The 24,433-nt window shown below is 44.6% G+C and overlaps 2 protein-coding genes and 2 non-coding genes across 5 annotated transcripts; 3 read left to right on the top strand and 1 right to left on the bottom strand.

The window, feature by feature from the left end:
* Positions 1–69: 69 nt before the first annotated feature.
* On the bottom strand, positions 70–11,606 carry PSPH (phosphoserine phosphatase). Of its 2 annotated transcripts, none has more exons than XM_086624666.1 (6): positions 11,259–11,606; positions 5,187–6,375; positions 4,349–4,483; positions 2,543–2,688; positions 1,605–1,753; positions 70–218 (listed from the first exon to the last, which is right to left on the bottom strand). In XM_086624666.1, the coding sequence occupies exons 2-6, from the start codon at positions 5,405–5,407 to the stop codon at positions 108–110; spliced, it is 762 nt and encodes a 253-aa protein (XP_086480792.1). In that variant the 5' UTR covers positions 5,408–6,375; positions 11,259–11,606; the 3' UTR covers positions 70–107. The 2 variants fall into 2 exon arrangements, with proteins under 2 accessions (XP_086480792.1, XP_009982220.1); XM_009983918.2 differs by having other exon boundaries at positions 5,187–5,345.
* A 4,353-nt stretch (positions 11,607–15,959) lies between these two features.
* LOC104371270 (T-complex protein 1 subunit zeta) lies at positions 15,960–23,435 on the top strand. Its single transcript, XM_086624512.1, has 14 exons — positions 15,960–16,093; positions 16,366–16,429; positions 17,841–17,975; positions 18,596–18,769; positions 18,934–19,037; positions 19,772–19,882; positions 20,416–20,575; positions 20,839–20,921; positions 21,308–21,404; positions 21,750–21,897; positions 22,198–22,331; positions 22,423–22,525; positions 22,833–22,905; positions 23,080–23,435. The coding sequence occupies exons 1-14, from the start codon at positions 15,960–15,962 to the stop codon at positions 23,150–23,152; spliced, it is 1,593 nt and encodes a 530-aa protein (XP_086480638.1). The 3' UTR covers positions 23,153–23,435.
* LOC147527272 (small nucleolar RNA SNORA22) lies at positions 18,332–18,463 on the top strand. The gene has a single exon (XR_015222774.1). It is a non-coding gene; the product is annotated as a small nucleolar RNA SNORA22 (small nucleolar RNA).
* On the top strand, positions 19,509–19,641 carry LOC147527271 (small nucleolar RNA SNORA15). The gene has a single exon (XR_015222775.1). It is a non-coding gene; the product is annotated as a small nucleolar RNA SNORA15 (small nucleolar RNA).
* Positions 23,436–24,433: the final 998 nt, after the last annotated feature.

Raw genomic sequence — 24,433 nt, 5'->3', positions numbered from 1 at the left:
CCAGAATCACTAAAAAAATCCAGAACACAACTTTGCAAACAAATATATGTTTAATTGCATTGTATAATGGATTTATAGTTGTTAAATATATTATTTTACTGTATAATTTATCGTTCTTCCAGTTCCTTTAGCAGTTCGTCAAAGTGAGTGATGTACCATTTAGCTTTCTCCTTCACTTGCTTTCTGATTACATTTCCTCCAAATCCAATGAAGCAGTCCTGGCAAAACAGAAAGAATGAGCACATAAATTATTGCAGTCCCATGTAAGGAATGGAGCTTCTCAGCAATTAAGTTTGGTTTTAAGACTAGTTTTTAAAATTATGGTATTCCTCCCCACCTCTTCCCCTGTTTTACTCTACATGTTCATTTTTCATATTTGTTAACAAGAACTTCATTAACATTTAGTTTTGTACCACTTTGGTTATTAGAGATTTGTTCCAATAGGAAAGTTGTGTCTCAGTGCCTTGTAACTTCAAGACTGTTCAGATCTGAGATTTTACCGAAAATCTGTTGTAAACGTGATGCCACGTAAAGCCTTACTATTCAAGAATGAGTTAACATTCGAGCATGTATGCAGCATCTCACAGTTATGCCTATACCGTTTATCTTAACTCTGTTTACCTCATTTGATAGATACCAAAAGTAAACGTTAACCATGTCTTCAATCATTAACCAGGAACAATCATCATTTCTACATCTGAGAAAACCATCTGCAGTGAAAGTGCAGTGTTTAAAATTTCCACTGCTGCTTTTTTGCCTTTAGGTAGAAAGCGTTAAGCAAATGCTAAGCTGCTTTGGTCATGCACATATTTAACAGCAAGAGACCAGCTGTTGTAACTCGCATCAGCAGTAGCTTTTAGAGGTTTTTCCTGTGCTTTTCATAGATTCATAGATTTCTAGGTTGGAAAAGACCTTAGAGATCATCGAGTCCAACCATCCCTAATCCCCATGCACGAGGATCTCTGTCCCCCAACACTGGCAAAGAAGGGGCACTGGAGTACTTCTGCGTAGAGCTAGGCACTAAAGGGGAGATGAAATTAAGATCTCTGCTGTGAAATGGCCATTTATAAAAGTTGTCTTTCTATTAATTTATTTATTATTTCACCCTGTCAGGGCTGCTATCTTCAAAGGTATCATCACTGTGCAGTGAGATGAACCCCCTTGCTTGGCCAATACCAGGTAATTGTGCACCAGATCTGTGCCAGATCTTCATGCTAAGCACCATTCACCGGTGTTCAGAACCAGGATCTTGGTAGATTAAGACCTCTGCACAGAAGCAAGCACTTGCTGAGGGGACATCGAGGGGAAAGGCAGACTTGATAATATCAGCTTGATTTGAGAGAGGTCGCTAGACTGCTACACAGTGCTGCTGGACCCAGCCAGCACCCTGGCTTAGAGGGTGACACCCTTTCTGATTGTCCGAACTGAGAGAAATCAACCATTGCATGATGCAGCCTTTCTAGAGGAAAACTACCCACACCAGTATCTCTCAGGCTGTGGGAAGTGCTAAAGATCTTCCCTGATACAAAGATTTCAAACCGCACTTTTTTTCCCCAAAGGATTTGCTGGAAAGGAATTTAGAATTCCATTTCTTTAATACTTACAGCAGGGGGACAGGCTTCCATGTCTGTAGCTCCATCACCAATCATAACTACTTTCTTAAAGTGGAACTGTTCCTTCAGATGAGTGATAACCTTGCCTTTCCCCCCTGATTCAGCTGTTGGTTGTGTTTCATCAAATCCTGCATATTCTCCTGGAACACAAGGGAAGGACGGACGAGTTAGACACATAGCATATTTTCTTGTAAATGAAGACAGACATATGCCTGTGGTCTTTACTTCAGAAAACAGTTAATTACATGCAGCCCTGTAAGCCTCACAATATCAGCATCCCAAAAAAGTAATGAGAAGGTAAGTGTAAAAACTAGGATTTTACCCAGGTTTCAGTGGGGAGATTTTCACAGAGCTGAAATGCTAAGGCAGAAGTAGAAACCCTGTATAAGTAGTTTTACAAATCCATTCCCAGTCACTCTGATCCAGTCATTCTGGTGTAAACATTTCAAAAGCAGCATCCAGTATGATGTATAGACAGTGTATGAAACACTGAGTAAGAAACAACCTCACGAACTACAGTTCTGCTTGATTACACTAGCTTAAAGTCCAGAGCAGCTCTACTGAAGTACATTGATCTCCATACATACCTCAAAATCACTGAAAGTGAAGTTTGCCTCTAAAAATAGGTCAGTGTAATAAACTCTTTAAACTTGAAGAAGCAAGAGAAAATGAAACTCTGCTGTCAGCAACTGTAACATGTTTTACCTTTGGCACAGCTTGCAATTAAAAAGTAACTACAGCTCTATTTCATGTCTGGAAAGTGACCTGAACTTAACTTTGGTAAGGTCTTACAGTTTTCCTGCTTGGAGCTAGCTGGATTGGTAACAAGGTCATGTAGGCTGGACAGTATCTGTAGCCCAATATCTGACAGTTTGAACCAAAAAAGTGGCATTAATTAGCAGACAAAAGAGGCATTATGGCAATCTCACCATTAAAGTAAAACTTCAGCCTGTTGGCAAAGACGTTTGCTGTTGGAATATTCAGCTGCAAGGCCACGTGCTCCACGATGCTCTGAAATCCCCCCGAGACCAAGAAGACCTGGACCCCTCGTTGATGAAGCCTGCTCACCAGCTCCCTGAGAAAAAAGAGCAGTCACCAAGCGTGAGTGCCTGGCAGCATCTAGGGATAACAAAGCTAAAATATCTTTCCTGTACAAGGCTGCCCATACTTTGTGTTACTCCAGTTTAATTAGGATGTGTGCTGCTTTCCAGCTCCATCCATCTCTGCTGCCCAAAGCTTTTCCTTCTTTCCCTTGCAAGTTGGTGCATACATCTTGCTTGAGAAGAGCAAAAACATCATGTCTAGAGACAAACAGGTATTTAGCTGCTCAGAAACAACCACTCCCTGGAAATGATTTCTTTACACTTTGATATTTTTCACCTTAGTTCCCTTGAACAAATGAGAGCAGATCCAGCTCAGATTTTTTTCAGAAGTGAAGTTAAAACAACAGCAGTATAGTTTTGCTGACTGGCTTCACAATTCCAAAATAGGTTGCTTCATTAAGTATTAATTCCACTAATTATACCTAAACAACAGCAAGAAAAATAATCTATAATGCAAAAAAAAAAAAAAAGTAGGGAATGTGAGGGAGATAAAGCCACTGTGCTAAAATACCAAGTGGGCTGAAAAGCGTGCAAAGTGCCAACATTTTCTAGCTCAGAATTGGTTCCCCAGATGCTGGACATTGATACTATCTTGAGAAGAGGGCACCAGCTACAGAAAAGGAATCAGAAAAGTAGAAGTTTTCAGACCCAGCTAATGTCAACGGGGCTTGAAGGCAGTTAAAAGTTTTCCAGGATTTGGCTCTACAGGCAGGGAGATCAGCATGCAGCAATGCTAAGCAGTAGAAGTGGTAAAATGCTAAATAATAAGAAGCAAAGTGGAGGCTTAAAGCAGGCTCTACAGAAAAGGAGGAAGAAAGGGAAGGAATGAAAAGGAAAATCATGTGATTCTAAACAAGGAAACAATGTTCTCTTTGTAGTTACATTGAGCTATGCCTTCTACAGCAAAACCTGAGGATCTGCGTCGTTTCAAGGAGAAAATATAAGCACAATAGTGTCTAAAATGACTGTATGTGCTAAAAATATTTTAAACTTGAAGCTATGGCCAGGTTTTGTAGAAAATAAATTATTTTCAATTGTTTTAAACAATCTGAATAGGAAAAAAACTTTTCAGTTTCAATAATTACTGTTTATTCCAAACCCGAAGATGAATGAATACACACATATATATGTATTTCCCCTTAATGATTTTTTTAATACTTTTTTAGGGACTTTAGTACAGAATGGGTAGCTCTGAACAATGGATCCCCTAAACTGAGCCCAGGGGTGTGACTGCACACAGAAGTGCAAGAGAGAGATAATATAATTGCAGAGTAGACCAAACCAGTAGTTCATATTGGGTATTAAATCTCCCAGTTCCATCACTCGTCAAAAAAAGATGTGATTGAACAGATTATATTCCATGCTTGTTTAATCCTCAAGCCAGAATTTGAGCTTACCAGCCAAAACGCCAGTTAATACCCAAGACTGTTTTCTTTTGACATGGATGCTTGGCCACTTGACATGGACTCAGCCCATTACAAGCTCCTGATAGAAGCTTTGTACACAAACAACACGGAAAGGGAGTAGGAAGTCAATCTAAACCAGCTCTACGGTAATGTCACAGAATTCTGTTGATTTATGCCATGTGCTTTTGGAAGACGTTTTTGTTTGATCATTTGAAAGTCTTCTTACCTTATTCCTGGTGTTAGCTGAGGTGGGTTGTCAGATATTAATTTTTGTACTTGCTCGTAGGAGGGACGTATGAGACCTAGTCGTGCTGTTAAAGCCGCTTTGAATGTCACAGTGCCACCCATAGCTCTGCGGGTCCTAAATTGTGATCCAAAGAACACGAATCAGTGACATTTAACAAGTTGAGGCTTCTCCCGAGAACAGTTAATTAAGGAAGAATGACAAGGATCAAGGTAAGAGTCCATGGGTTCTAGGTTCTAGCATAGCTATGTTGTGAAGGAGAAGATTGGTACGCTGCAAAGATTGCTAGCAACCACTGGTAGATCTCTACAGATCGGAGCTCTTGTGAGAACCAGTGAGGCAAAGGAAAACTGTTTCATTCCCTCTGTGAGTGCATCTGAGCCACTAGGATCAGTATTCCCAAACTGCAGCCCAGGTGCTGCTCTCTGAAAGTAACAGAACTTTTCATACAAGTTTCAATGGAAACAGCATCAGCCCCAGGGAAGTGTTAAGAGAGTTGTCCCCTCTCCTTCATCTCATAACGAGGTTTGCGAGTGCTTAGCCAAGTTTAGTGACGAGGGCTGACCTTAGTCTATGGAAGAAATTTACATTAGATAATTTATGTCCGTATAGTTTTGTTGAGTGGCTTCACAATTCCGAAAGAAGTTACTTCATTATGCATTAATTTCACTTTTTATTCCCAAAAATCCTCTTTAAACTGTAATAGTCTCCTGTGACGGAGCTGAATTAATCCCTATTGCAAATTCACTGTTACAGATTAACCTTATCCATGCTCATTTTTTACTACTATTCCTCTGAAGTAAACAGCAAATATACATACATCTCCGCGACAGCATCTCCGACGCCACAGAACTTTGCAAGCTCATCAATGCCTTCTTCCCTGATGACTGTACTGTCCACATCAAAGCATACTGCGTCAGCATTGCGGAAGATTTCTTTCATCTCCAAGAGGGATGCCATCCTTTTAGGAACCTTCTTACTGTGAGAGGACAAGATAAAGTCTTTCTCTGAGTGACAGAACTGCACTCCGTCTTGAGCCATTGGTGCAACCGATCTGATTCTGGCAAGCAGGGATGCCCACAGCCTGGTACCCAGCTTTTATCAAAGAGCGTGAGCGGTGGTGGAGGTCTGGCTCGGTCGCTGATTTGCTCTCTGCTGTTGCTGCCTACTGATGTTCAATTTACGTTACAGGTGGGCTGTGGAGCTTTGGTCAGCTGCTGATTTGCTCTCTGCAGGCTCGGCCCATTGATGTTCACAGGGGGTTCAAGGTTGTAATACTTGGCATTTGCTGAACCGCCAGACTGCCAGCTGCTGTGTGGGACTTGCAATTCTCTGTCTCATCTTGCCCTCATCACTCAAAGGGATCTTTATTTCTTATCAGACCCAGCCTACTGTGCAAATTAGTTTCTCCAGGATATAGCAGAAGACACTCAGCCCTGAAGGATTCACTTGATCACAGTAGACTTAACTATCTTAAACCTATCAGTGAGCGGTTGTCCCTAAATTGAAGTTTTAGATCCTTTTCTATGTCCCAATTAATATAAACTAAATACTCTCGTCATCTATAAACGCATAGAAGATTTGGCCCTTAGCACTGGGAATTCATCTTTGATAAAATCCAGTGAAGTCTTAGGCTTTGGGGACTTCACTCAACCTGTTACGATATCACATTGTGACACAACTTTTTCCATAACAATCCCTGACAAAAGTTTATTTTCTTCTCTTTTATATCTATCCCCTTAAATATGTTGAACACTACCTCTGTAGATCAGAAGCACGAGGTGTCAGTAAGTATTTTCTTACTCTACCTGACTTATCTTGTGCTTCACCCTTTCAGAAGGGAATTCAGTGTGGACTTTAGTATTTACCAATCTGTACACTTGGAATTAACAGCTTTCTAACTCACTTCCCAGATTTTTGTAAAAGTTTTTGTTTGGTTGTTTCTTCTAATCTCTTAGATGTCTTTCAGGACACGTCTTGTGTAATTGGGTAGCAGGTTCTCTCTTTTTCTGGGATAGGGGAAAAAATATAACCAATCAGCATGTTATAGACCTTCATCATGTTACATAGTGTCATCTTTTTTTTTCCTCTCACTAAGCTAATTTATTTTTCTCCTATATATCATGTGAATGTTGATGGTGAGAGGTCTGACACATGCAAGTTCCCACAAAATGGGGTGTTTTTGCCCTTTTTGGACAAACTTTGCACCCCCAGACACAAAAGACATCTGAAGATAGAGATGATGATCACTGTATACCTTGCTGTGGAAAATTACAGGAGCTGATTAGTACTGGAGTCGTCCAGGGATCACACATGGTAAGCACCAGTGCTGTTTCCTGAGGCAACTTCTGTGTGCTCACTCAGAGACCACAGCTAAACAGTTAATGGTCAAAGCAGGAACAGGAACCTTGGGTTTTATTCCCACGACTAGTAACCATATGGTGACTACTGGGATACAAAAGGCTTTGTGAAAAATTACCATAATCACTGAGAAAAATTTATAGAACACACACACTCATCTTTATCTGTTCACGTGTGTAGAATAAAAGAGAATGCTCCAATCCTTCACTGAAAGGTGAAGGTCTGTATAAATGAAGCCACCAACCCTAAGGGGTGAAACCTGTTGTGAACAGCTAAGAACCATATTTGTAAGAGATATCACTGTTTCACAGGTAGAGATGAAATAGCAAGAATGAGAGAGAGCATCAAAGTTGCGTCAAAGGCAAAGCTATCCAAAGGCAGCCACAAAACAGCACTGTTCCAGCTGTTCTTGAGTTTTTTTGTGTGCACCAAAGTGAGTTCATGGCTTTTGCACAAGGCCGAGAAGGTGACACAGTAGCTTCCCCAGTGCTCATCTGCATGGCAGGTGTGAGTGGGGATGGGAGAGCAGGTATCACCCAGCCCGTGCTTCCCTCCTGTGCATTCGGTTTAGGTGTGGGAAGGTAGGACAGGGCCTGGGCTCAACCTCCCGGTGTGCCAGAAAGCAAAGGTGAGTGGGTACACAGGAACAAGGAGATGTTCCAGAAAAAGCCTTTTACAAACTCCACCTCCAGGAAGGGCTGAAACAAGGACTGAACCATAGTTTGACAGGTCTCTGCAGTGGTGCATCAAAGGTGTTCTGTGCACAGACATACTGTAAAACTCTGGTCTAGCCTTAGAAGCATCACTAAAGAAAGTCTTGCTGCAGACAGCATGTGGGTTTTTGTATTTTTCTATAAAGACTGTGCTGTATATATAAGAAATACAGTCATACGCCATCAGCACAGCACATGAGAGAAACCTCTCTCTCTTAAGTGGCCACGGACGTAAAACCTTCCCTCTGATGGAGACTGGTTCTGAGCTAAGACTTGGCAGCGGGTGGACAGGTGACACGTGAATTCCAAGTTTACTTTGCATTAGCCTTGACTCGACATTGGCTCCACAGCACTGTGTTTGTATTGCCAGTGGAGGATTTTGATTTTCTGAGAAGGAGGGCTTTGACTTTAGGGTAGGCCTTGACAGCCATTTGCTAGATATATTTGTGCAGTGGAATTAAAAAAAAATAAACCAGCCACTAACATTTTTTAAATGGTAGGGTGTTAATTTTTTCCAGACTACTGGAAATTATAAAGTCCATTAAAAATTCAACTATGGGTTTGATGCCAATTTTAAAGATTTGCCCTACTGGACAAACTTGTTGCATCACTGTGGCATGACATTTGCATCAGAGTGTTCCAACACCGATTCCTTATGCAAAACTGTCACATTGCATCATGCTAACCTGAGACCGCACTGCAACATTACTGCATTATGATGCAATGTCACTGCATGGGGACTGTGTCACTGTGATGTGAAATATACTTCTGGATACACGTCTTCCAAATTTTAATCTCTCTGAGAAAAATGCTATTGCTAGAAACACACATAGAGAGCGGGAAGGAAGAGACACTAACTTTTCCTTCTCTCTGGTACCCACATTCCCTATACTCCTTTCCCTTCTGGATGCTCCTTACTATGACGAGATCACTGCTGTGGTGGACTTCACACTTTGATGGACAAACATACAAGTTAGAAGAAGAATTACGGATACCAGTTGTGGAGCCATGGTTGGAATTGACTCTGTCCCCTCCTTGTTCCATGCAATAACTCTTTCAAGAGAGTCTCAAGCTGTGGTTGATAGTGCCTAAAAATGACAAGTTGGAAGGGAAGAATTTCATTTTGAAACGCGGAAGCCATCAGTGGTTCCTGATCTTCCTTGACCTGTGACCTGCTAAAATCTTTCCACTTTCTGCTATAGCTGGGCACTGAGTCCTGGAAAACACAGACCTAGTTTTGGCTAATGTATCATCACACACGTTGGAGAACTTGTGATGGACTGTAAAGTAGGGAAGCTCATACACAAGCAAAGAGCAGAACCTATGAAAGAAGCTTCAGCCATTGCAGGGAATCTTGCTGGTGGGAAAAGCAAATATTAGGAGTTAAAAGTGAACCACTTGGAGTGGTATAATGTTCTTCTGCCCTTGTTGGCAGAGGTCCTGGGGTCATCATCAGCTCCAGAGGCTGGAAAATACCATTCCAAATGGTAACATGCCAATTTCAGTAACTTGTGAAATTTTTTCCCAGCCCTAAGCGTAGATGAGAGCATAAAGCAAGGCTATTAGTGATTGAGTAATGGGGAACAGGAGTGGGGGAAAATACAAGCAGGAGAGGTTCTGGTCCTTCCCTTGCTTTCCAGATTTTCACTGGGCCATCCTGGCATGGCATCCACCAGGAAGCTGCCTACAATTCACCTCCGAGTAAGCACACGTAGGAAATAAGAGCAGACACAGCAGCTTGTCCACAGGTAGGTGTCCCTTGGAAACATGAGCAAAAAGAACTGAAGCTGTGTAAAACCCTTCTATGGACAAATCTCCAACAGCTGTAGTAAGGGAACAGCAATTTTTTATTCCAGAGTGGTATAGGCCTCTACAGTTGGCAGAGATTAATTACTCTGAAATATAGGGCATCTGATTGCTTAAATGCGTCAAGGTTTTAATGAGATGGTAAGAAAAAAGAAATTCCCACAACTAACAATAATGAGTCCTGTCTCCATACAAAAAACATGGATAGAAAAATCTCTGATTTTTCTGCCATTGAATTTCAGATAGGTAATCTATTCCTATCCTATTATTTCCACGCTGGAAAAGCATCCAAGCAGCAAAGATTTCAACAGGTCAATAGCACATTGTAGGGAAAAGCTGAAAAGAAGAAAATGGGGAAAAGAAGAAACAAGGGGCAAAGAAGTGACTAGAGAAGACATAAGAAAACCGTGACAGTGAGAGAGAGGTAGGGTGAAACTTGAGATAAAGATGTAGAAAAAGGAAATCACAAGGGAAAAGTGGAATTCCCATGAGATCTCCTTGCCTCCAGACTATGAAGCACTCCCTTAGGCCATTTGGAAAATAACCTGGCATTTCCACAAGAAGTAGTTCTGTTTCGTAACAGAGAGGGCGGAGCCACAGAAGCAAGCACGGGAATTATGTAAGACCACATGTCGAAGGAAAACAACTGAAATTTTCTGTTTGCTGACCCTTCAGAGAAGGGCACTTGCCACACTGTGAAACACTGCAACATCCACAGTTATCTGCTACACGTAACTCAAAAGGAACACGTAAATGTTACTCAGAACTCCAGGTTTCTGGGGCTGGTATATTTTGATGAGATCTTGGCAAGATCTCGAAATCCTCATTGTGACTAGACTTCACTTGTTACCGTATTTCAGCTTTCAGAAGTGCTGCATTATGTTCACATTTATTGCTGTGAAAAAAATGAAGATTAAGTGCATCTTAATGAAGTATTACCTAAAATATCTTTTTAAACAGATCACTGAGGAATATCCTAGTTTGCAAACACTTTCTGGTGTTTCTGATTCACTTTCCTGTTTAACAAGGAGAGCGAGCACTTCACTGAGATACACTCTGAGATACGTTCCTGCAGCAGAATAACGTGGCATTGAGCGTGCAGCGAGATTAACAGGCATGCAACCACATTAAACTGTGCTGCATTGGAGGGAAACTGCTGCTTACAGTAAGGGATTTGGAGGAAACAGCTCTTGAAACTTTTCTCAGGACCTGTTGCCACTGCAGGAGTCGTCCTGCTCATAAGAAGGTTCCCAGGAGTGTTTCCATGGCATTTGTTTAAACAAACCACTCAATCCTCATTGTCTCTAGTCCTATGTCTGTAAAGTGGGAATTGTATAGTGATACAGCTTGTCTATGTTGCTGTCTCTTTCTCAGTATTAGCACTATGTTTTGAAAGCTTTAGAGGAAAGGGGACAAATTTAAGCAGATCAGTTATATTTAAGCAAATTGTGACTGTTGTTTATATCCCTACAAGTACTACTCTGTAGAAAGTTCAACCCATCCATCCAGAATTGTGAGTTTCTGTGGTTTTCCGTGTGAGAATAGAAAGATTCAGTCCTTAACCTCACTAAGCTTGCTTCACACTTCCTGGTTCTCTGTTTAAAGGTAGTAACACAAACCTGTATGCAAGTCGAGAGATGAACTGTTTGCAGCTTACACGAATATCTGAACAGCAGTGCCTAACAGTGAAGTTATTTAAGCACCTTTTAAAAAGCAGTTAAAAAGGGGTAGAGGGAACCTGATGGATGTTCAACCTCCCAAGTCTCCAGTCCCCTCTTGCCTGTCCTGATAAAATGATGATGCTTCCCCCCTGCATGATTGCATCATTCATTCATGCTGCTGTTATAAAGCAGACGCCACGGCGGTGCTGCATCTTGCAGGGCAGCACAGTCACAGCCCCAGCAGAAGACACTCTTCATTCTCTATGCTAGAAAACTATGGTGTTATGGATCTGATATGCCGAACGCCAACCCCTTCCAAACTGAGAGAAAAAAACGTTCCCAGTGACTTACAGTATTGTACTGGCCGTGGCTGTTGCTGCTGCTGCAAACCTCTTGGCTGCACAAGAAAAGAAGGGATCAGCTGAGACCTTCAGTCACATAAATACAACGGCACGGGCTGAGCTGGAAGGAAGCCGCATTTTGTAAATCACTCTTTTATAATCTGCTGAGTAAGCCAGCCTGGATGGTTTTTTTAAAAGGTTGCACACATGTAACCAGAGAAGTCCAGCTGTTCGCTGACAGGCGTAGGGAAGAGAGGTGTAACCTTGCCTACGTCGGGGGAGGAGCTGCTCGGGCCCAGTTTGGGGCGCTCCCAGCTTGGGTAGGCTCGGCTTGGCAGGGAAGAGATCCCGCACAAGATGATGGGGAGCTGGCTCGCCCGCCAGCCAGCCTGTGCCACAGGAGAAGACAACGGGTCGTAGCAAACTCGCCGAGCTCCAGCGCGGGAGGGCGAGGGACGAGGAGGGGCTCTGACAGCAGCAGTCAGGAGTTTCTCTCGGCGTGAAATCGGAGGCGAGGCAGGGACACTTTTCTTTCCCTGTGGATGAGATGAAAGGTGCTGTGAGTTAAGATTGTGATTCTGTGTTTTAGCTTAAGCTGGTACGCGGTGCATCAGGGCGTGCAATGTTACACACACACAAAAAAAATCAAATCAAAATTCATCCAAAGCTTTGAAGGCAAAAATTAAAACTTCTGCTTACGAGAAGGCTCTGTTTCGTTTCCCCAAATGCAATGCTGTTAAACGCAGTGGAAAAACTGCAAATTGCACAGACAGGTTCTGCACTCGTGTTTGGCATCCCACAGAAAAGCTTCCCTCGGACATGAGGGTGGACATTGGTTAGGAAACGGGAGGCTGCCAACCCAGAACTATGAGGCTGGTTGTTTGGTTCAAGGTCAAGAAAGCCAGATTTAGCTGATTTAGCTTCTTTCATTCACTTGTGATAGGAGTCTTATGACTGCTGCCCCTCTGCAAAGACTGTTCTGCACCACTGGATGCACCAGTCACATTCTATGCATGATCTCTTTTTGCAGTTCTGGCAGTATTGCCCCTCAAAATTACATGGATTAATTAAAATCAATAGCCTTGTGTGCCTCTCCTCCTGTCTCTTCCTCTGTGTTTTTTTCAGAATTTCTCAGTACACGACCATTTATCAACCTCAGCATCTATCAGTAACTTCTTGTGTCACGAAAAGCTGGTACCAAGCCCCTTTGCTGCAAAACTGGTGACATGGTTCACTGTTTGTTAGTTTTATCGAGGCAGGACAGTATGCTTTTAAAACAGATTTAGAAATCATTTCTGTGAACAAGGTTAAATGAAAACAGATCTTGATAAAGATGAAAGAAAACTGCTTTTACTGAGAATCTCAGAGGTTTTTTTGCCAAGATAAGCAGTGCATGATTTGACTAGAGAATTGCTGCTGAGTATTTAATGAAGGATACTACCTTTATTTGGCTTGATTTAACAGACACATTGGTTGTAATTCAGCTAAATATTTTGACTCTAATCTGGTGCAATTTGTTGTAAACCTATTGATTTCAAAGCACAATTTAGGCCTAGTAAGCATCTGCCCTGTGTTTTCACTATGCATTAAAAACAAATACGCTGAACAGTTCAACAACTACAGCCAAGACTGAAAAATGTCAAAAAGCTTGTCCTGATGTCTGAAAAATGCTGCAAAATGGGGATTTAATGAAAAATGTTACTATACCATAAAATAACTATCCTCAGACATGTGAGCTAGGAAAGAAATAGAGAGGTCTGCCTGGAAGCTCTCCACTTGTACAAAAAGCGGAAACTACCTTCACGAAGGACTAGAATGTCTTTGAAAATGGCTTTCCATGCCATTTTTTTTTTTTTAAACCCACCACATTTAAAATTCAAACTAAAATTTGCCAGAATTACTGCTTTATCTTTCTATAGTAATAATTTCCCTCACAAACCTCAACCTGCTTGGGGAACAGCCATATCAGCAGCAAGGCCCACACATTGCATGTGTTTAGGATGGATAATTCCTGCCTTTCCATGGGACATCACCCACCAGGATCACAACAGAAGCAAGGAAAACATAAAATACAACGTGCCCGCTAGTATGCCTATGGGTTTGACAAGGCTGCCCTCTGCTGAGAACAGCCTCCAGAGAGGATCAGGCCAAAAAAAATTACAAACCAGAGAAGCAAGAATAGCAAAATGCTTGTGTGCGACCTGTTGGCTACAGAATCCAGGGCAGAGCTGGGGATTCAGGTGTTTTAACTGGGCATTTCATCTGGGCACCTCAAACATTAGCACTGCAGCCTGTCCAGGCTGGGCTGGTGTGTTTTGTTTTGCTACGGTTTCAGCAGGCCGGTAGCATCCCAACAAAAGTGAAGACTGAACATTAACAGGAGAATTCCAGAGCCAGTTATGAAATGCTAAGTGTAATTTCCTGCATTTTGCATGTTTAGTGTTTTATTTCTAATTATTGCACTAATGGACAGAAAGTGCCCAGCCACTATACTAAAGAATCATAGAATCACAGAATGGTTTGGGTTGGAAGGGACCTCAAAGATCATCTAGTTCCAACCCCCCTGCATGGGCAGGGACACCTTCCACTACACCAGGCTGCTCAAAGCCTCATCCAACCTGGCCTTGAACACTTCCAGGGATGGGGCAGCCACAACTTCTCTGGGCAACCTGTTCCAGTGCCTCACCACCCTCGGAGTGAAAAATTTCTTCCTCATATCCAATCTAAAACTCCCCTCTTTCAGTTTAAAGCCGTTGCCCCTTGTCCTATCACTACACACCCTTGTAAAAAGTCCCTCTCCAGCTTTTCTGTAGGCCCCCTTTAGGCACTGGAAGGCTGCAATAAGATCACCCCAGAGCCTTCTCTTCTCCAGGCTGAAAGATTCACCATTAAAAGAGTCACCATTAAAACACTTCACAAGACTTATACACCGCTCAGACAAACAAGAGGCCTCTGAACTCGTAGTGTGTTATGTTCAAACACCACCTCCACCTAAAACATTTCAAAAACAGAAACCCAAGCATAATAGCAGCTGTCCCCTCCAGATCCAGACCTGCCAACTCAGCCCGACAGGCCGTGCATGGGAGCCCTCCTGCACAGCATGGCGTTTTGCCCAGAAACCTGAGATCCTCACCCAAAGTGAGCAGCAGAGCAGATTCCCAGCAGGTGCCACAGTGTACTGCCAAACCCGGCCAGGCTGGAGAGTCCACCCTGACACTTGATGCTTACTGACTGTTTCAGTCAAGCTTCCCCACAACGCCCGTGCAACAGAATCAGACCCAACAGCGGGCTCAGAGTTTACTACCAAAATGATGTGACAAGATTGCATTGCTGCTCAGCACCACTACAGCAGGTCGCTGCAGACCAGCGTCCAGCGCGGCATCCAGGGCTCCTGGCTGCAAAAAGTGGGATGGAGTGGGGGAGATTTACCCTGTGTCATCCTCACGCCTGGTGGATGAGCGTTGGGGAAGGCTGGCTGTCTCCTCTGTACCAAATACTGATGAAATCCGGCCTCCAGGCCAATTGTCCCTGTTTGCTGGGGGTTAGCACCCTCCGGAGCAGATGGGCTGCAGGAACAACGAAAACCTGCATCTTCCTGGCACATCTCTGCAGCCGCAGGCCGTGATTATTCCAGAGGCGGGCACCTCCCTTACGAAATAACAAGAGGATTGTGTCACACCTGATGCTGCCCGTTGCTCAGACGTAGCAGATGGGTGTTTGGGGGTACAAGCCCAGATGGCACAAGGTGGGAGTCAAACTTTGTGCCTGCGGTGTGTGCATGGAGCCGCGGCAGGAGTTCTCTTAAGGAAAATTGTCAATATTCCTCCATCTGGGAGCCCAAGGCCAGTAAGACACAAACATTGAGCAGCCTCCAGGACCGTGCCCTGACAAACGTGTCCAGTAGCCCATCAAGGTTCCTCTGACTTCAACAATATTTGTGTTTTTCTTCCACGGGCCTCACGGGAAACCCCTGCACGGCCCTGGGAAACGGCCCCCGTGCCCGGAAAGCCTCGTGCAGGGTGCGGGTGCTGAGCGGGCGGGTGGCACTGCGGGGCGGGGGGGCGCAGCCCCAGAGCCCCACACGACGGCTGCTGCGTTAAAGGATGACACGTTTTGATTAACCTCAACTCGGAATTGTTACCGAGAACCATTGTGATTATTAATCCTGCCCGCTTAACTATTAATTCTACCGATCTAACATTAAATCGCCACGTTTAATTATTTATTCTCACGGTTCTGCCAGCCTGCCGGGGGTGTCTGTCACATGAGTGGGTGGGATTAATGACCGAGCGACCCTGCCCGTTCAAAGGCCTCGTTCGCAGACCGAGTGCGGTACCCCCCCGCGCATCCGCGCCCGCCCCGCCTTCCCCCGCGGCCGCGCTCCCCGTTACCCGCCGCGCCGGCGCGCCCCGATGGCGCTGCAGCGACGGGCTGGCGCGGGCCGGCGGAGCGACAGGCTCCGCAGCCAATGGGGACGCGAGTATCGCGCCGGCGGGCCCCAATGGCGGTTCAGCGCGGACTGGAGCGGGCCGGCGGAGCGACAGGCTCCGCAGCCAATAGAAACGCGAGTGTCCCGCCGGCGGACCAATGGGCTCGCGAGCGCCTCGGAGTGTTCTAGAAGGGGCGGGCGAGGAGGCGCGGCCCGCCCTGCCCCTGCCCCGCCCCGTCCGGCCCAGCCCGGCCCGGCCCGGCGCGACGCGGAGCGGCGGCCATGGCGGTGAAGGCGCTCAACCCCAAGGCGGAGGTGGCCCGCGCCCAGGCCGCGCTGGCGGTGAACATCAGCGCGGCCCGCGGGCTCCAGGACGTGCTGAGGACCAACCTGGGCCCCAAGGGCACCATGAAGATGTGAGGGGACCCCCCGCGCCGCCCGTCGGGGGAGGGGAGGGCGGGCAGGCGCCTCAGCACGCGGGCGGCCGTCACGGCCTGAGGGGAAGCGTGAGGAGAGACGTGGGGGGCCGCCCGTGAGAGGCCGGGACGCCGCTCCTGCAGCCGCCGTGCGGCGGGGGACAAAGGCGGAGGGCGCCGGGGCGGGTGGGGCTGAATGAGCGGGCGGAGGGACGGGGAGCGCCGCGGGCCGGGCCGGGGGGTGCTGCTCACCCACCTCGTGTCGCCCGCAGGCTGGTGTCGGGCGCTGGAGACATCAAGCTGACCAAGGATGGCAACGTGCTGCTGCAGGAAATGGTGAGCCGCTGCTTGCCCGCGGCGGGGGGAGCCGTGAGGGGGGCGTAGGGGGGCAGGAGGCGGCTCGTGTGCGCTTCGAGCGCCTGTGGCTGAGGGGAGACCCCGGCCCCTGCTGCCCCCCGCCTGCAGTTCTGTGGCGTTTAGCCCTGTGCATCGAGGGGCAGGTAAATAAACGCATCTTGGTCGATGCTGAATGAAGTTTGTGTGCTAATGTGGCAATTAAAAAGAAAACGTGAGCTATTTAGTGCTACAGGCACTTTTGTGGCCTTCTGCTTTGCTTACGGCAAGCATGCTTCTGTTGGACTTGAGCAGGCCTGGGACAGCAGAGTTCTTCATGGGTCTGTGGCTGGGAAAGTGTTTAAATCTGGGCGGTGGATGCAGCTCATACCGCTTTCCCGTGTGGGGTTGTATTGCAGTTTCCCCCCTGCACGGGTGAAGGGTACACGAGGGGTGCCCACATCCCCTGGGCGAACACGGCCTGTTAGAGCACGTGGAGTGTTGCACTGCACTAAGCTGTCTGTTGTAATTCAGCATAAAGTGTTGGAATTAATATACACAGTGATCTGGCAGACAAGAAAAATTCATTACACCGGTTCAGTCACACTACTGGTAGTGCTTTAAAGAAAATAATGATTAAAAGCTAAACGACAGTATAAATTGTCCCATTTGATTTTATCTCACTCTAGTACAGTTGCTGAGCACCAACCTCTTCAAATGTGGATACTGTTCTGTAGGTTCATAGGCTTCAAGCTATGTTAAAATACTCTTCAGTCAGCCATTGGAGATGTAAGTGATGTGTGTGTTCCTTGAATTAAAAGACTGACTTCTCTAAGTCACATAAAGTCATGTGTGGTGGTTGTGAAGTTTGGCTAGACAGGCACAATGCTCATAGCCAGAACACCAAATGTACTGCTTAGCAGAGGAACTGGCAGAAAACAAACTATGTGAATGTTCTTTAGTTTCATAAGAATGAGTAAAATAAACTGCCAAAGGAATAGCAAACCAGTTAGGTTATCAGCAGTGATAATGCAGATTCCTAAATGAACTCTCTACATGCTGGTTTTAGTTCCAGCAACAATCCAGTTGTGATGGTGCATCCTTTGCCCGAAGGAGAAAAGAGCTCTTTTCAAGCTCCTGATGAGCTGAGGATAGTTTGGCTCTTAGCGCTCAGCGTTTTTGTGTGTAGATGCACCATCTGAGTAGGGAAATTGTGTTACATGGATTAATTCAATCAACTTCTTGTCAAAGTGATTGGTGTAGTTAGTTGGTGTCATTCGTTGAAACCTGCTGGATTGACATGAATCATGAAAACATCAACCAGTCCTTAAATATTTTCTTCAGCTGATTCAGATTGCTTGCTTCCTGTACCAGTGCAGTAAGACTTACTGCTCAGGTTCTTGTTTTTGTTCAGCAAATACAACACCCCACAGCCTCCTTGATAGCAAAAGTAGCAACAGCGCAAGATGACATCACTGGAGATGGTACCACTTCAAATGTCTTGATCATTGGAGAACTCCTGAAGCAGGCAGATCTGTATATTTCTGAGGTATGTATGCAGCGTTTCTTTAGTAGGTGGACAAGTTAAAAGCTTCATCTGGGACCATTCAGCTTGGTTTGTGTTTAATACTTAATACTTATAAGTCAGACATGAACTTTTCTGCTTGAAATGAGTGTGTATGATGGAACTTGTAAAATGGGGAAAAGCTGGAGAAGAGCACTTAAGACTTGTTCAAAAGCAAAACCACTTATTGCGGATACTGTGGCTTTTAATAAGGTTTTGTCTGGTACCTGCTCTTCTGTCTGCTTTATGTGAGTGAAAACACTTCTTTTACTTGTATATGAACGAGAAGATCCTCCCTGGGATTGGGTATTTTGGATAGTGTTACAGAATAGGTGTTTGTTTGGCACAGTGAACACCCAAGTGTGCTTTGTAGTTCCCTTGGCTTTAATTCTGTGCTAGAATAATCTGTACTTTTCCTCTGCATTGGAAGGATTTGTATTCCTTTTATATGTATTCAGAAGGACAGTACATTTTCTTGTCTTTGTAGGATGCATATTCCCTGTGCTTTGACATTATATGAAGTGTTGAAACCACAGGTTCCGCTTGTGAAAAAGTGCCATTTTGTCTTCTGTTGTCTGATGATTTCCCTTCTTTCCTTGCCTTAGGGTTTGCACCCTAGAATAGTAGCAGAAGGATTTGAGATTGCAAAGGAAAAAGCGCTTGAAGTTTTGGAGCAGGTCAAAGTAACCAAGGAAATGGACAGGGAGACCCTTATAGATGTTGCCAGAACATCACTCCGTACTAAAGTTCATGCTGAGCTTGCTGACATCCTAACAGAGGCAAGTGTACACCTCTTACCTGCCTCGTTTTGTGTGAAGAGGTCCAGGTTTCAAACTGTTGTGATTATTACTTGAGTAAAGGGTGGATGGAAAGATGTGAACTTGCACTTCGGAAGACTAATGGCCCTTTTGGGACTTGTTTTTTTTCCTCTCTTCTATTCCAGGCTGTGGTAGATTCTGTTTTGATAGTCAGAAAACCAGATGAGCCTATTGACCTCCACATGGTAGAGATTATGGAGATGAAGCATAAATCAGAAACTGACACAACGTAAGTAATGAGTATCCTTGAGCTTCAGTTTAATAGTGTCCTGACATTTGAGTAGTCTGTGGGTTTTGTTTTCTTCGTTTTAGAAGAACAACTGGGGTGTCTTAAAGCTACCACTGGAAAAATCCTTAGTGAGGGGACGAAAGAAAGGCAGAAATACAGATTTCAGCCTGGTATTATCTAGACAGCGGAAGTTCCCCAGTCACTGAACTTAATTTCCTGACAAGAGATTTTTTTTGAATAGCCAAGAGTAACACTGACTTGGACTTTACTTTGTTATGGTTGAACATGTCTATTTCCTTTATAACAGTGATGTATAGATACTTATTTTTTTCCTAGTAGTAGTGTCTGTGGCTCAGTTATGCTTTGGCCTTGTATCTGTTCATTACAAATACAAAACAGCATTTGATAAATGGAAACTGATTTGCAGTTATCTAGTTGGATGTTCCGTAGGCTCTTACATTTACCTCAGTGGCATGGATGAATTCTGCACTAGCTTTCCTCAGTAGCTAATGCAGTCAGACACTATGCCAGAATAAATTCCTTTTCCACACTCTTGGTATGCTCTTTATATGGGAACGAGCATGCTCTTGGGAGTGGGATACATGAGGGTTGTTTGCTCCGCACACAAGCGTGCAGGCAGTTTGTGTTTGATGGTTGCACTGTCAGTTCTCTGACTAGTCTGCACTTCCATAAAATGTGTATGCTGACACACAAGATGCTTTTTCGTCTTTCAGGCTGATTAGGGGTCTGGTTTTGGATCATGGTGCTCGTCATCCTGACATGAAGAAAAGAGTGGAAGATGCTTATGTTCTTACTTGCAACGTATCTCTGGAATATGAGAAAACGTAAGTACGCAGCAACAAGGTGAGGAGCAGAAAATGCTTCTGGAAAAGACTTTTATTTACGATCTGCTTAAATAAGAACCAAAAGGACGGCATAGAATCTTCTAGAGCGAGGCAGGTAGTGTAGAAGGTGGAATGGAAGAGGTGATGCTCCTTCTGCAGTCCTTTTCTGGAAAAGGGAAGATGAGAAGGCTGAGAGAGAGGCTAAGAAAATGTCTTTGAGAGGCAGAGCTTTGTAGTGGGTTTTATTTTGTTGTTTTATTGAAGAAAGGCTGGAAGCCCTTCCTTTCTTGGGCGTAATTTTATGTTGGAGATGGCGCATCTAAATATACTTTACACATCTGTGTAAATATACTTTACACATTTAAATATACTTCAGAGTTTGCTCAGTTTCAAATGGAAAAGCTCTGAACTGGAGGGCAGGAACAGCTACATGTTGCATGCTGATTTGGTTGGAGGGGGTTTGGTTGGAGAAAGTTTATTTCTACAGCACAGGATGTCTTACTGCTTTTTCTTTTTTTTTTTTAATCCTTCAGAGAGGTGAGCTCTGGATTCTTCTATAAAAGTGCAGAAGAGAGGGAGAAGCTAGTGAAAGCAGAAAGAAAGTTCATTGAAGACAGAGTGAACAAAATCATAGACTTGAAAAGAAGAGTCTGTGGCGATTCAGATAAAGGATTTGTTGTGATCAACCAAAAGGTGAGATGAAGGGTATAACTAACTGGAAAAGTTAATTTGAAACGTTGACTTTCTTGGCAAGCCATGTGCTGTGTGACTCGTTTTGTACAGTTCTTCAGACAGAAATAGCTAAATTTAGGCTGATGTGCTTTTGAATATATGTATGCAGTTCCTGCTTGAGATTTTCTTTGAGCCCTGAGGAAGAATTTACCTACTGGTGTTGGACTGAGAGAGAAGGATTTTAGCTTTTTCTTTATCCTGATGGTCACTTTCTTTGTTTCTAGGGAATTGACCCGTTTTCCTTGGATGCTCTTGCAAAAGAAGGAGTAGTTGCTTTGCGGAGAGCTAAAAGGAGGAACATGGAAAGGTCAGTTCCTGGGAAGAGGTGGGGGTAAAATAACGTGCTCTTCTGGACTCCAACAGTGAGTCAGGTCTGGCTTGAATTCATCTTCAAGGACTTGGGCTAAAAAGTCTGTTCAGCTGTTACTGGTGCGACTCGGGGTAGTTCGTACAAACCACAGAAACGTCCGTTTGGCACAGTGGGTAATGTAGGAATTTCAGCTGTCAATATGCTTCAAATGAAGACCCCTATAGAGGAGACTTAACTCTGCAAGCATGAGCTCTTTCTTGAACAGAAGCAAACTGTTCCAAGCCGTAGAAGTGTGGTGTTGTGTGTGCTGAAATACTGTTGTTGTGTTAGTGACTTCAGATTTCATGGGATATAAAGCAAGTGCTGTATGTGTTCTCTCTCAGACTGACCCTTGCCTGTGGTGGTACTGCCATGAACTCCGTGGAGGATCTCACCCCTGACTGTCTGGGACACGCAGGGCTTGTCTACGAGTACACACTGGTAAGTATGAGGAGGCTTTCTTTTCTTAAGTGTTCTAGGAGCTACACTGGAGCATGAGTAAAGGCTGGTGGCATTGCACATCCCAGTGTCCGCTCGTACGTGAACATCTACCTGGATGTTTGCTCTCGTCATAGTGTGTTTTCCTATTGTTATTTCCATGTTATGCTTTTAAATATCGGTAAAATTAAGAAAAGAAAAATAAGGTTCTGCTGGTTCTCATCACTTCTTGAAGTGCTGTTAGTGCAGAACTGAATCCGAAAGTGTCTGCTCAATTTTTTTGTTTTACTAACATGTATACGTTGATTAACCAAATGTATGACATGAATACGTAACCCTGTTTTACAGGGTGAAGAGAAATACACCTTTATTGAGAAATGTGACAACCCCCGCTCTGTCACCCTGCTGATCAGGGGGCCCAATAAGCACACGCTCATGCAAATCAAGGATGCAGTAAGAGATGGTCTGCGCGCTGTTAAAAACGCTATTGAGGATGGTGAGTCTCCATCTTAAGGATCTTCTGTTGAAATTCACTTCAGAATCATTTAATTTTGTATTGGCTTCATTGGTGTCTGGTGCAGTTGGACACCAAGCTGAGTGAATTTCAATGTGAAGTGATTTTAGTTACTGTTCCTGCACCTGTATTTTACAAGTATTTGATAACTGTGTAAGTTCTTACCTGGTCAGGTACAAACTGTTTTTTTAAGGATGAGGGAAGAGATCAAACTACACTAAAAATCGACTGTTCTGAATAGATGCTTGTTGAGAAGTCTCAATGTCCTCTTCTCCCTTGCAGGATGTGTGGTGCCAGGAGCAGGTGCCCTAGAAGTGGCAGTAGCTAATGCTCTTGTGAAGCATAAACCTAATGTGAAAGGGCGAGCCCAGCTTGGAGTTCAGGCTTTTGCTGATGCTCTGCTCATCATTCCTAAGGTATAAGGAACTCGGGAATAAAGTCCCATTGCCTTTTCTACTGGAGGTCTCTTAATTAACAACAGGAAATGATGTCTCTGTTCTCTCAAAGGTTCTCGCTCAGAACTCTGGTTACGATCCCCAGGAGACACTAGTGAAGGTTCAGACAGAGCACGCGGAATCGGGGCAACTCACTGGGGTCGATCTCAACACTGGTAAGAGCTTGATAAAATAACGGGATGATGCTCTAGTGAGAAACTGTCATGGCTCAGCTCCATGAGGAATAAAGTTGCTCTGAGTGCAGGAAGCTGTGCCTGATTCCACGAAAAGCTGTGCAGAGTGCTGCGGCAGTCGGATTTTGCGTGCCGTAATACTTGATTGCATTCTGTTGTGGTTCCGTGTGCTTCACATAGTAATGACTGTTTTTTGTTGTACATAGCAGGAAATTCCAGATGTTAGACAGTGGAAAGTCTTTGAATTGCATGAACTGGTGATGTAAAGACCATTTTGTCTCTTTTGTAGGCGAGCCAATGGTAGCTGCAGCAGCTGGAATCTGGGATAATTATAATGTCAAAAAGCAACTGCTTCATTCCTGGTAAATGTTTCAGTATTTTCACTTTAAATAGCAATGGACATTTGATTGTTCAGTAATATGAAATCGAGGGATCCCACGTAGAGGAAACGGTCTTGAAAGGCAGGAATGGAGCTTGAGTATTCTTTGAACTGTGTCAAAATGGATATTCTAACAATATCTATTTAATATTTCCAGCACGGTGATTGCCAGCAACATTCTCTTGGTGGACGAAATTATGCGAGCCGGAATGTCCTCCCTTAAAGGCTGAGCTGGACGTGCTGTTGCCGACAGGGGTCAGCCCCACTAGTGCCCCGTGGAATGTCTAAGAAATCCACCCAGAGGTGCTCTTTTCTTAGCCATGGTGGATTTTTCCCAGCAATGGAAGTTACTCTGCTGTAAGGAGCAGCCCCTCTTTGGTAAACATGGCCACTCAAAATATTAGCAACTGTTCAAGTATTTGGCTCTAAAAATCAGTTATTTATTTTTAACTTCACTGAAGTGTACAACCGAAGTTGCTTTCCTTTTTACCCAATAAACTGTTACGTTCTGTGCTCCGTGTGTGTCACTTATTTAAAACTTTTTACCTTCCTCGGCCCAAGCTCTTGAACGTTCTGCCTCCAGCCTTGGCGAGCAGCCGTGGGCTGCACGCCTCGATCCGCAGCTTCTGGCTCCCAGCTCTGTGTGCTGGATTTGTTATTGATTCCGATACTTCCATGGTAGCGTGTTCCCTCTCGGGGGCTGTGAAAATACTGCTGGAGACTCTGCCTCTGGAGTAGCGTGGTTCAGACGTGGAATTTCGTGAGGCTGGATTAAGCCAGTCGCTTCACTGTTGTACTTGGGCACAGCTAAAACCTGAGTGAGTGAAGGTGCTCCACAACGGCTTGAAGTGTGTTGAAGGACTGGTGGTGGGTTGTCATCCTTCTCATACCACACTGGAAGGTTTTTGACGCTGTTCCTGCTGCGTCAAAAAGTATTTATGGAGCACTAGTGATGTACCAGGTGGAGGCAGAGCTGCATCCTTGGATCAAGCCTGCCACGGCAAGGTGGTTGGGGGGTGTACTGGTTGGGTTTGAGAGGTGTAGTGGTTGGGTTTGGGGGTGTGGTGATTGGGTTTTGGGGAGGGGAACAGGCTGCTGTGGTCTTCAGTCATTTTTTCCCTAATCCCAGTTTTGCTTTGTTACGTTAACAGACGGAGCCTCCTTCCCCAGCTGCAGGTGGCTGCCCGAACGACTATAAAAGCAACCTTTTTAAATCCGAACAAACAAAAAACATAACAAACACCCAAAAAAACCCATCTCTTTTGCATGTGAAACACTGAAATGCCTCAAGGGCGGTGGCGGTTTTGTTGGTCTTTTCATGTGCGGAGGCGAAATGCTCTTCAACCTTTCCGTGTAATTCCCGTGTTATGAAAGTATCCCTTTCCTTAAAAAAAAAAAACCAAATCCCCAAACCATCTCGGGAATCCCAAGACACACCCGTGTGACCCCGCGTGGGGGCGGGACCGGCCCGGAAACACTTCCCGGGGCCGGAGCGCTTCTGGGTCAGGGCG

This window comes from Tauraco erythrolophus, chromosome 21 (genome assembly GCF_009769465.1).
Source record: "Tauraco erythrolophus isolate bTauEry1 chromosome 21, bTauEry1.pri, whole genome shotgun sequence".
Classification (NCBI taxonomy): Eukaryota; Metazoa; Chordata; class Aves; order Musophagiformes; family Musophagidae; genus Tauraco; species Tauraco erythrolophus.
Note: the sequence above shows the minus strand (reverse complement) of the source record. Positions and strands in the feature narration are given on the sequence as shown.

Excerpts from the sequence above, each read along its gene's own strand:
- PSPH (XM_086624666.1), bottom strand. The coding sequence starts at position 5,407 with ATGGCTCAAGACGGAGTGCAGTTCTGTCACTCAGAGAAAGACTTTATC. Across the intron at positions 2,689-4,348 it reads CAGCTAACACCAGGAATAAG|GGAGCTGGTGAGCAGGCTTC; the intron begins GTAAGAAGACTT and ends CTTTTTTCTCAG. Across the intron at positions 219-1,604 it reads TGGAAGCCTGTCCCCCTGCT|GACTGCTTCATTGGATTTGG; the intron begins GTAAGTATTAAA and ends CTGTTTTGCCAG.
- LOC104371270 (XM_086624512.1), top strand. The coding sequence starts at position 15,960 with ATGGCGGTGAAGGCGCTCAACCCCAAGGCGGAGGTGGCCCGCGCCCAG. Across the intron at positions 21,405-21,749 it reads TTGTCTACGAGTACACACTG|GGTGAAGAGAAATACACCTT; the intron begins GTAAGTATGAGG and ends CCTGTTTTACAG. Across the intron at positions 22,526-22,832 it reads TGGGGTCGATCTCAACACTG|GCGAGCCAATGGTAGCTGCA; the intron begins GTAAGAGCTTGA and ends TCTCTTTTGTAG.